This window comes from Panicum virgatum, chromosome 8K (genome assembly GCF_016808335.1).
Source record: "Panicum virgatum strain AP13 chromosome 8K, P.virgatum_v5, whole genome shotgun sequence".
In the NCBI taxonomy this organism is placed as follows: Eukaryota; Viridiplantae; Streptophyta; class Magnoliopsida; order Poales; family Poaceae; genus Panicum; species Panicum virgatum.
This window is the reverse complement of record NC_053143.1, coordinates 41947711-41959671: the sequence shown is the minus strand read 5'-3', so window position 1 is coordinate 41959671 and position 11961 is coordinate 41947711. Positions and strand designations below refer to the sequence as shown.

Below are 11961 nucleotides of genomic sequence, written 5' to 3'. Positions count from 1 at the left end.
TTCCTCGTCCTTGTCCATGCTATCCAGCTTGGCCTCCTCGTGCTCCATGGCTCGGCGGCGGTGGGGCGCATGTGCAGCGGTCGTGGGGTGCGTGCGCGGCGGCCGCGGGTCCTGACAGCGGAGCAGCGCGCGCCGTGGCAGGACACACGGCCGCGGGGCATCGGGGCAACTCGCGGCATCGCAGTCTGCGCGCAGGCCAACCAGCTCATCCTCGTCCACGTCGTCCATATCGGCCTCCTCATGCTCAATGGCTCGGCAGCGGTGGTGAGCGGCGACCGCAGGCCCCGATGGTGGCGCGGCGGGGCACACGGCCATGGGGCGTTGGGGCAGCTCGTGGCATTGCAGTCGGCGCGCTGGCCGACCAGCTCATCCTCGTCCCCATCCACATCATTCAGCTCGGCCTATTCGTGCTCCATGGCGCGGCGGCAGCGGGGTGCGTGCGCGGCGGTCGCGGATCCGGACGGCAGCACGGCGTACAACGCGCCTGATCTTCTTTGTTTTTTATTCGATTCATAAGGGCAGGTCGCCCAGTCGCCCGCCCCTGAAAATATATTTCTAGAGATGGGTGAGGGGTGACCCACCCCTAAAAATGGATTTTTAGGGGCGGGCATGTTACCCGCCCCTACAAACTTCATTTTTGGCTGCGAAAAGCAGCAATGGGCCTGGCGCCCACTGCTACAAATGCTATTTGGACAGCCCCTGCACATCCTTTCTGTAGTAGTGTGGGTCTGCTCCAGCATTGATGCAGCTGTGGCGTCTCACCGTCGGGGTCAGGGTCACTCCGCAGCCTCCGCTTTGACCGCTTCTTTGGGGTCGGCTTCTACAAGTCGTGCCTACTCTGGCCCGCCGTCCATCTGCGCACCTTCTTCGGCGGGTCACGCCTCTTCGTCGGAGGATCCCGGGGTTTCACCGTCGCTGCCTCGGAGTTCCCGTGGGGACATCCTTCTCGGCACCCCTCTCTTGTTGTTCGCACGGTTCCTCGTACGGTGGAGCTGCAGCATGATGAGGACACACTCGTGGCCACCACCTTGATCGTCTTGGTCATCGGCACACACCCTTCCCTCGCTCCTTTCTAGGTCCGACGCTTTGTTCAGGATAGCTATGGGGTTTCCAGCAGAGATTTTACCTTGCATCAGTACTGGCCGGAAGACTTCCTACTCATATTCCGGAACGCTGAGGATCTGCAGCACGTGCTTGATGCTCCTCCCCTGCCGCGTGCAGACATGGTTCTGCTTTTTTGCTGTTGAAGAAGGCTCTCCACGGCCGAGGGAGAAAAATTGTGCTTTCGGGTGCTGGTTGAGTTCCGCGGTATCCCCTCTCATGCTTGGTCGGCTGCAACTGCACAGATCATGCATCCTCGGTGACGCCTATGCTACCCCGGAACCCACACCCTCCATGGTGGCGCGTGCTGATTTGCACCGCTTTCAGGCAGCTATTTGGTGTAGCGATCCGGATCTCATCCCAAACGAGGCCATCATCCGCATTCCTGAACATGTTGATAGTTTGGGTGACAATAACCTCTTTCTTAGACAAGATCAGATCATAAACCATGATCTGCCTATGCTTCTCTACAAGATTGAAATCGAGATTCTTGAGATTCATGATTGGAATGATTCGAGCTCCTCAGATGACTCCGGCAACTTACCTGATTGTGTGCTGAGCGACTATGATGACGAAGATGACTACCCGGGCTTTCACCAGGCCTCTCGCTCTCATCCTAGGCCGCGGCAGCCAGTCTTCCGGACTCCTGGCTATGGCAGTTCTGCAGCCGCTGGTGGCAGCGGCGAGGGCCCGAGTTCGGATGCTCCGACTGCCGGTCTGGCGCTAGGATGATCGCTCCCTTTTCCTTTGTGCTTCGGCAGTGTCCCGTCGGTGGGGTGGGGCCAGCGTGCTCCGAGCAAATGTCTTGATGCTGCAGCTGATTTACATGATTTTGGTCGCTTTGTCATGCCTGATGATCAGGTTTTTGACCCCATGATATCTGAAGCAGAAGGCTGCCATTTGTGGGTTTGCAATCTGGAGGCCGGTGATGGGCTCCCTTCTCGCCAAGACTCGCTGATGAGCGACACCCTGATGGACCCCATGTTTGTCAAAGTTGAATTGTTGTCCGCCCCGTCAAGCCCAACCGCTGCCGAAGATGATGCTCCCTCGCCGATCTTGGGATCCCGGTCAGAGATGCTCGGCCCACTACGGAGAGGGATCCCGCCTGACCTGCGCCGGTCGATTTGGAATCGGTACATTTCGATGTTCAGACCCCTGAGCCGGTCCTCCGTGCCTCTCCCTCCCTACGCAATGTCACAGTCGCCCGAGGGACACGGGAGGCCCTTCTGCTGCATCTTTTCTCTGATGCCAGCACGCCGGTGAAAGAGACTGTCGCTAATTTCGCAAATGCTGTGAGTAGGGAGCCCCCCCCTCCAGCGGTGCTGGTTGCTTGTCCACTGCGCCGGCGTTCCAGGCAGCAGCAGCAGGTGTTCTCCATCCTACATAGCGAGAGGCTGGCAAAGAAATCGCGCCACCGTGCTACCAAGCCCGCGGTCCAGGCGCAAAACGTGATGATGAAGAAGTTAGGCCTGACCTCGGACGTTCGCCCCCCGGATGCTTCCTCATTACAGCAATTTACGGATACGTTCTCCTCCACCCTGATAGTATCCCACTATGGTGCTCTGGACACTTTGTTGCTGGCCGGAATGGGTTCTCTGGCAACGGAGGTGGCTGCGCCTGTGATGATGTCTTGACCCCATTGTCGTTGGGCCTTTGGTGGCAAAGAACTGTTATCCATGTTAAATGAAAACTGTCTTGTGTGGAATGTGCGGGGCTTGAATTCTAGAGCCCGGCGCAACGTGGTGCGTGAGCTTGTTGATCAGGAAAGCATTTCCTTGTTATCATTGCAAGAGACTAAGCTAGAAATTTGTTTGTTGGACCTTGTCCGGGAAATTTGTGGGGCTAGCTTCGCCTATTTTTTCCAGCCAGCTTCTAACACCTGTGGAGGCATCCTGCTGGCATGGCGGAGCAACATTTGGTTGGTAACAAACCCATTGTTTAGATCACACATCCTGACAGCACAAGTAACCATATTACAGAATGATAAGACGTGGTGGCTCACATGTGTCTATGGTCCACAAACGGACCCGGAGAAAATCATTTTTCAGGACGAACTGAGGGAGGTAAGAGCAGCCTGTTCAGGCACTAGGTCGGTATGGGGCGATTTTAACCTGATTTATCAAGCCGAAGACAAAAATAACCATAGGCTTAACAGGCGTATGATGTGCCATTTTCGACAGTTCCTCAATGATGTTGAGCTTCAGGAGCTTTATCTGAAAGGGCGGCTCTATACTTAGTCGATCAAACGCGATAATCCGATGCTTGAGCGCCTTGATCGTGTTTTCATCTCAGAAGACTGGGTTGATTCCTTCCCAAAATCATGACCTATCGGCATTGGCAACTGAGTGCTCTGCTCATGCGCCACTTCTACTCAAAACTGAATGTTCCCTTCCACACTTTAAGCGCTTCTGCTTTGAAAACTTCTGGCTGAAGCGTGAAGGGTACCTGCAGGTCGTGGAGGAAGCTTGGAACGCACCATTGCCATGGTCGCACACCGATGTCGATGCTTTCAGATGCGTGGGTTTCAAATTGTGTAATACGGCTAAGGCGCTTAAGAGTTGGAGCACTAAACAGATCAGGTCGGTGCATACAACTTGCAATTGCGAAGGAGATCATATACCGACCGGAGGCGGCACAAGATTTCAATACTCGAGCACCACATGAGTTGGCTTTGTGCAGAAAGGTGAAGCTATGCTCGTTGGGTCTGGCTTCTTTACAGAGAACGCTGGTTAGGCAACATGCGCTCATTACTTATCTCGCCGAAGGGGATGCCAACACGAGACTTTTCCATTTGCAAGCTTGTCACAAAAGAGGATTACTTATCTCCTAAACATGATTGACCAATTTTTTTTAAAAATAAAACTTTTATAGGTTGGTTTATTGAACCTGTATACTACATGCACAATAATGTGGCTTGATGGCTTATAACGGAAGGTAAACCGGTAGGATGGACCTTTGCGCAATTGAAGTTATCATACAGCTTCAGCGTAGCTGCTTAGGGGTTGAATGCATCTCATCATTGTGACATCCCGACCCAGGGCTTAATAGAATTATTAGAATACTCATGTCAACAAGTTGCAACTTCTTTTCCGGAAGCCGATCTCCAAAGAACTCCGAGGTTAAGCGTGCTTGGCCTGGAGCAATTTTGGGATGGGTGACCGACCGGGAAGTTCTTCCTGGGCGCGCACGAGTGAGCACAAAGTGTGCAGAAAAGACATGTGTTGGTCTATTAGGATAGTCTATGTCCTATAAAACTGCCAGATGTAAGCGGGCCTGGCCTCGGGGAGGCGGGATGTTACAGAATGGTATCAGAGCCAACTCTCGCGGTTTCACGGGCACGTACGGGCGTAAATGCACGGGCATGTGGACGGGCGCGTGGTGGTGCAGATGCCACCGGCATGTGGACGGGCGCGTGGCGGGTCAGTGCGCGGGCATCTGGGATGCGCCGTTGGCACTGGTCGCACGGACGTCGCACAGGCACCATTGGCACTGGACACACGAACGTCGCACATGGGCCATTGGCACTGGACGTACTGGACGGACGTTCCTGGCTTGGGATTGACCGACAAGGACGTCGGTCTCTTAAGGGGATGAGTATGTGACATCCCGACCCAGGGTTTAATAGAATTGATTAGAATACTCATGTCAACAAGTTGCATCTTCTTTTCCAGAAGCCAATCTCCAGAGAACTCTAAGGTTAAGCGTGCTTGGCCTGGAGCAATTTGGGGATGGGTGACCAACCGGGAAGTTCTTCCTGGGTGCGCACAAGTGAGGACAAAGTGTGTAGAAAAGACATGTGTTGGTCCCCGGCCTCGGGGAGGTGGGACGTTACAGTCACCTGGCCAGATATTAACAGGTTATGTTCATCTCGAATGTTTTTCCCCATTGCATGGTAGACCTGATTGATAATGAACACTATACAGGTAGTCAGGTGATTTGACATTAATCTAACTTCGTTATGTCTTTCAGGCTGAGGCCCTATTTGGGACCGCGGTGGCGATGCGTAAACGCGGAAGATGGAAATAATCCTGCCAAACGCCTCGCGTCGGCGCGCGTTTGGCGAACACCCACGACGCAAAACGCAGAAGTTTGAACCGCGCACGAGAAAATCAGGTAAGCGACGTCGGAGCCACGTTCGTGTATAAGCGACACGCGTCTGCTGCTCGCGGTCCCAAACGTGGCCTGAATCTACCGGCACTACGAATGAGTCAGTTTTGAAGGTTGCTCTTAACCACGGCAAAGCTTCTGGTGTGATCAAGTCCCACGGGAGATTCCTCAGTTGTGAAGACATTGAGCTGGACGATTAGACAAGTAGCCTATGCGTGGCTGATACTGTGGCATGTTCCAGCAGATTTTTTCGTAGGCTGAAACTTCTCGGCTATGTATAATCATGTAGCTTGCAAAATGAGCAGTTTTTCCTATGATGTGATCGTAGGATTTGCTTTGCAATTCCAAACAACTACGGCACAGTCTGGAAGTTTACCTGATTTTACTGCAGTGTACCATGGAATAATGAAATCATACTGCACCATTGTCCATTTCTGTGGTTGACCTAAAGCCTATATTACATTCATCACTGGTTCACTCATTTACCATATTTGTTTTTTATCAGATGATACCTTAGCTTGTATATTCAGGTGCAGCATCTTTCCTGGGTGAACTAGTGGCCAGTCGATTAACGTTGAGCTGAGGATCTATTATGCTCCTAGTATGTGTGCAACTCCAAGTGATCTACAACCACGACACATAATGCTACACTAGAGCCATTATCAGGCACTACGGAAAGAACGGTGTCAATTACAACTTGTACAAAAGAATGACAACGAAAATCATATCTGTTATTGTCAGCAATGTGGTTTATCAGTTCTTCCTTTATATTTTGATCAGGACAATTTGATAGCCTTATCTCAAAATTCCTCCGATGATGCCATCAGAATAGCTCGAGTTTGATAGCTTCAACACGATGAGCAAGTGTTCGCGGCGTTGTTCATTGAAGTGACGGGAGTGTGTAACAGCATGAGCAAGTGTTCGCTGCGTTGTTCATTGAAGTGACGGGAGTGTGTAACAGCTGGGATGGATTGGAAGATATTCCCAACAAGTTTAACACTTTCACAAAGTACTGATCGCTATTCCACCCTTGTTATGCAACACGCCAACAAAAGAATATTTTGGTTTCATTGCGCCCTGTATTCCGAGGCGACCAAGATCACGTTCATGCCTACATGAGTGACTATAGGAATTACTTGCTAAGCACCGTACCTAACAGCTATTATGCGTGGCACAAGCTCTACCTGGTACAACACAAGCTGGCAGGAGGGTGAGTTTACATAGCGCATTGGCACTAGGAAGAAAATTTTGAAGATTGCACACTTCAAGTTCATTAATATTCCTGACCAACTCCATGAGAGCTTTAGCCACGAGCCAACAGCCATATCACAACACGGTACTCAACTTCCGAAAAATGTCCCAGTTGAATAAACGGAAAAAGTGTATTTTTCATCCTTGAAGTTTTACAAAAGTGTGGCAATCATCCCTCATGTTTCATTTGGTGCAAATCAACCCCTTAACTAACTAAACTGGTGCATTTATCATCCCACCTTAGTTAACAATAGTTTAGTGCAATCTAATGGCAGTTTATACCACACAATCATTTGACTAATCTCCGCTTAGCAATGTAATATGCTGAGTTGACGATATAAAGTCTAAAAAATCGGTAAATCCTCTAAATTGGGTACCCCATAAAAATTTTATCCGAAAAATTAACTTAACCAATTCACGTCAAATTATTATAGCAATTGGCTTAACATTAGACGTGGCTAGGCCACAATTAGTAAGATAATTACATGACCTAAACCAATATTATATGACACTAGACCATTGTTAAATTAAGTTGGGGATGATAAATGCACCATTTTAGTTAGTTAAGGGGTTGATTTGCACCAAATGAAATATGAGAGATGAATGTCACACCTTTGCAATACTAAAGGGATGAAAAATACACTTTTTCCTTGAATAAATTATCTAGCTTAGTAATTCGAATTTGCACTCTGCTCTAGGCCCCCCACGCCATCAAAATAGGATCCCACAGACACACTTTTCTTTATCTAAGCACAAACCATACAGTAATCTATCAATTATCTTAATATTTTGCTAACAAAAGCAGCCATCATGTCCGTTGTCAAGCCCTAAAATTACAGCATTCATCAAAAAATGAAAAAAAAAATTTGCTTGGCTCACTTTACTAGAGTAATTTCCTTTCAAGGAACCCGCGTGCCTATCATTATTAAAAATTCAAGTCAAAGGGTCCTAGAAAAACTTATTTGATTTAGGTATAAGTATGTTGTACCTTATGCATTTAAGGATTTAAATTTGCAATTAACATGGCATTGTGATGTAAAATATAACTGAAAAGGAACGAAAAAAGTAGAAGCTAGATTAAAGCCAGAGACGTAAAAAGAAAGAAGATGAGATAAAATTTTATGAGAAAAAAAACATGGCAGATCTATTAATATCATGAAAGAAAACCGCTACTCAAAAGGAAAAACAATGCACAAATTCTCTTTCTCCCACATGCTCAGACATGCGAGCAATTCGACTACTTGACACTGTTCACTGACTATATGCAGCAGTAGAATTGGACTGGGCGAAGCCAAGTGAGAGGACAAGGATACCGTAAAATAGTGGTATTAAAGCACGAGATGAGCTTAGATCATGCTGAGCGCGTGGTAACACTACCTCGCCGGAGTCCCACACTGCAGCGATGAATGAAGAACAGCGGGAGAGAGTAACAGGTTTGACACAAATGACACCATTGCGTGCTTAGCTCTTAAATTAGGGGACAGACTGTGCGCTTAAACAAAAAGAAAGGGGTCTCCCATACGTTCCAGTTAAATAGGTTGAGAGGGGTAGATTGCTTTAGGAAGAAATCATCCGGACTCTGCATGCTCATTGTTGTTGTTAACCGATCACATACACTAAGACAAAAAAAAAATCCAGAAAAGTCGGTGAATGAAGGCTTTCAAGCTTTTCCTTTAGCATCTTCTTGCCGTGATGGAGGTGCAGTTCCTTTTCTCTTTCCAGCATATGTCCTGTGCTTTTCTCTACCATCAAGCAAAGGAGGCCAAATTCCAAAGCAATCCTTGCATTACAAAACAAAAACATAGCCCTGTCACAGGCACAGTTGCATTCTATCAACCATCGTCTGACCAAGCATTCAGATTCTGAGAGCAGGGAGAAGGTGCAATGGTTGAGCCTGCTATTTCTGCCACTGTTGGCAGAATTGGCGAGCTCGCTGTTCAGGAGACAACATTCTTGTGCGGAGTTACTTCAGAAGCGGGATTCTTGAAAGATGAGCTGGAGCGGCTGCGGTGCTTCCTCCAAGATGCTGGCACCAAGAGGAAATCAGGGAGTGCAACTGCTAAACTTTGGGTTAGCCAAATCAGGGACGCTACATATGAAGCTGAGAATGTCCTAGAGGTGGTTGACTACATGGAGAAGAGAAACAGGCTCAAGAAGGGCTTCATGGGCGCCATTTCAAGGTATGCTCGCCTCCCAAGTGACTTGGTTACCCTTCATAAAGTTGGTAATGAAATTCAACGTATCAGAAGGAAGGTTAATGAGATATATGAAAGTGCAAACCGTTTGAATCTTATTGGTAGTGCTGCTGCAGAGGAGAGTCTTGTTGAGGATGACTCTTTGCAACATAGCGGTCTTGTCTATCCAAATTCTGAAGATGTTACTGTTGTTGGTTTTGAGGATGAGCAAAATGAGATAGAAACAAAATTACTTGCTTCAGATAACAACCTTAGTGTGGTCTCAATAGTTGCCATGGGTGGAGCAGGGAAAACTACACTAGCTCGAAAAATCTACAATTCAAATAAAATCAAGGAACACTTTCACACAATTGCATGGGTGACTGTATCCCAAAAGTTTAAGGGTGCTGATTTATTGAAAGATATTATGAAACAAATATTTGGGGGTAAATATGAGGGCAGAGAAATTGATCAGATGCAAGAGTATGAAGTGGGAAAGAAGATCCATGATTTTCTACTAGATAAAAGATACTTAGTTGTGCTTGATGATGTGTGGACAACAGATACATGGAATCAGATAAACAGAACCATCAAAGTATTTCCAGATGTAGATAATGGCAGTAGAGTAATGTTAACCACCCGAAAGATTGATGTTGCAAATCACATTAAAATGCCGAGAAAAGTTCACAATCTGAAACTCTTGGATGCTGAGAAAAGCTGGGACCTTTTCATTAGCAAGGCCTTGCCATCATATAACAGGTCCTCGATACATAACATTGGTGAGTTTGAAGAACTTGGGAGACAGATTGCAAGTAAATGTAATGGATTACCACTTGCACTTTCTGTTTTGGGGGGTTTTCTATCAAAGAATTTAACTATAGAAGCATGGAAAGATACACTATCAGGTTGGACATCGACTGAAAATGGGCGCATGATGGGAGAAATACTGGCTCGAAGTTACAATGACTTGCCAAATCATCTAAAATGTTGTTTTCTCTATCTTGCTGTTTTCCCTGAGGATCACCTCATACATGTATCAGATCTTATCAATTCATGGATAGCAGAAAGCTTCGTTCCTAGTTCAAGAAAGCATAAGGAACAAATGGCACGGAAGTATGTAACTGAGTTGGCTCAAAGAAGCTTGGTTCAGGTTACTGATACAAGTAAAGCGCACGGGTGGATTGAAAGTATACGACTTCATGATATTTTACATGATTGGTGCGTTGGAGAAGCAAGAGATGCTGGTTTCTGCGATGTCATCGACAAAACTACGGGTCAGGTTTCGTCTCCCCTCTTTGAATATATAGTTCCTTAGCTTTGAAAACAGAGTTCGTTCTTCCTAATTATTGACTCCTTCCTGACCTGTTATGTATCCCCCCAAAATTGCAGGGCATGTTGTGCTATCATACCGCTCTTCTCTTCAGAACTGCTATGAAGATGACATGTTCGAGGCAGCACCTAATCTCCGAACTCTTATTGGTTTTGATCTTCCATCCCTACCTATGCTGAGATACCTAAGGGTTCTTCACGTAGAGAAATCGAGAGTAATGAATCTCTCTCGGGCAATCAGTGGGTGCATTCACCTTAGGTGCCTCAGGTTAATAGAGTGTGACGAGGTCACGCTTCCTTCTTCACTTGGGCAATTACTTTATTTGCAAACTATAGATCTGAGGTATACAGATTTGGAATCAGAAGTGCCAAAATCCATATGGGCTATCCCTGCCCTAAGGCATGTTTACCTCGGTCCACCAAGGAATGGTCCACCGAAAGAGCTCCAGTTCTTACACATATATGCGGGGGTTAATGATTGTTTCCAGGGTGGCATGGTGGCATTTTGGGGTCAAATGACCCAGTTGACCGCTCTCGACTTGCATGCTTCCAACATGCCCGCACCAATGATTCATATTCTGGCAAACATGACTTATTTGGTTGAGGCTGACCTTGGGATTTTCGAGAGGCTCAATAAGTTGCCTGAGAGCCAACTCTTCCCGCAAGGCCTACGACAGCTTCATCTAGAGGCTGAGGCCATTGAAGAAGACCCGATGCCCATCCTGGAGAAGCTTCCCTGCCTTGTGGTGCTCTTATTAAGGGGGTATTCAGGAAGCATCATGGTCTGCTCTGCGCAAAGGTTCCCTCGGCTGCAAGAATTGAAACTTGCATATTTTGAATGTGATGAGTGGAGAATAGAGATTGGGGCGATGCCAAGTCTCTCACGCCTGGAACTTGTTGGGTGGTGGAATATGACCAAGCTCCCGGAGGGACTTCTGTATTTGCCGTCCCTCGAGGAGCTTTCTCTGGCGTTATTGACTCAGATTTTTGAAGATGATGTCACTTTGAAAAATCTTCGTGGGAAAGGCTGTAAGGTCAGTCACAATTTATTTTCCCTCCCATTTCGACCTTAATTTTCTACTATATTTCGAGGAGTAGCAAACAAAGGGTTCGTTTATAGATGTAAACAGTTATTAATCTTCATGGAGGAATGTGCTCGATAGATATTTTTTTTAGATAAAGGAAGTATAACTTCCGGCCTCTACACCAACCATCAGGATTTGAGCCCTGTTTGAGATTCGTGCTCGATAGGTATTGTGTACCTAATCTACGCCTCCCTCCTCTCTAGTACCTTGTTTAAGTGTTTGGAATAATCGTTGCAGAGTCAGCTGGTTGGGCATGCTATTGCCTCTTAACATAATCATTGTGTTCCGAATATTAGACAACTACTCTATGTAATTAATAGACGAGTAATTTAACCCGCAACAATATTTTGCAGGTGTCCAGCAGATGACGACATCCAGGGACCAAGCGGTGCTCATGATCAAGACTAACGGGAGGCAATTACAAATCTTTTAAGAATATAAATATGGAACAATGCTACAGCTTTCACCAGGTGCTCTCGAGTGTAAACTGGCATGCGATCTGTATGACAGTCTTATCCTTGCACTTATCTGCCTTAGTTCAGGTATTTCCGGTGTGTTTTTAAGTACTAATACACATGTATTATTATGTACTCGGTTCTCGTGGATGTAAGTTCACCTTACATTTGGATTTGGTTGAAGAAATAAAACCTAGTGATTGTATCTGTGCTTGATGCATGCACTACAAGAAAACGACCTTTCGTCCATACACGTTAGTACCGGTCATAATTTAGTCCGGTACTAAAGCTGGCATAGAGCCATTTTAGTACCGGGTCTAAATTTGAAAGCCCCCGGAGCCATTTTAGTAAAAGTCACCTTTTAGTAGTGATTGGTATTTTAGCTCGGTACTAAAATAGCGCGGCCATTTAGTACCGGTTAGCGTCTTGGCCCGGTACTAAATAGGCCTCTACGGGTTA

The 11961-nt window shown here is 46.9% G+C and overlaps 1 protein-coding gene across 1 annotated transcript; it reads left to right on the top strand.

Annotated features, from left to right (window-relative positions):
* The first annotated feature begins 8240 nt into the window (after window positions 1–8240).
* On the top strand, window positions 8241–11709 carry LOC120644727 (putative disease resistance protein At1g50180). The gene is made up of 3 exons (XM_039921417.1): window positions 8241–9907; window positions 10023–10996; window positions 11401–11709. Exons 1-3 carry the CDS (start codon window positions 8344–8346, stop codon window positions 11413–11415), a joined length of 2553 nt encoding a protein of 850 aa, XP_039777351.1. The 5' UTR covers window positions 8241–8343; the 3' UTR covers window positions 11416–11709.
* Window positions 11710–11961: the final 252 nt, after the last annotated feature.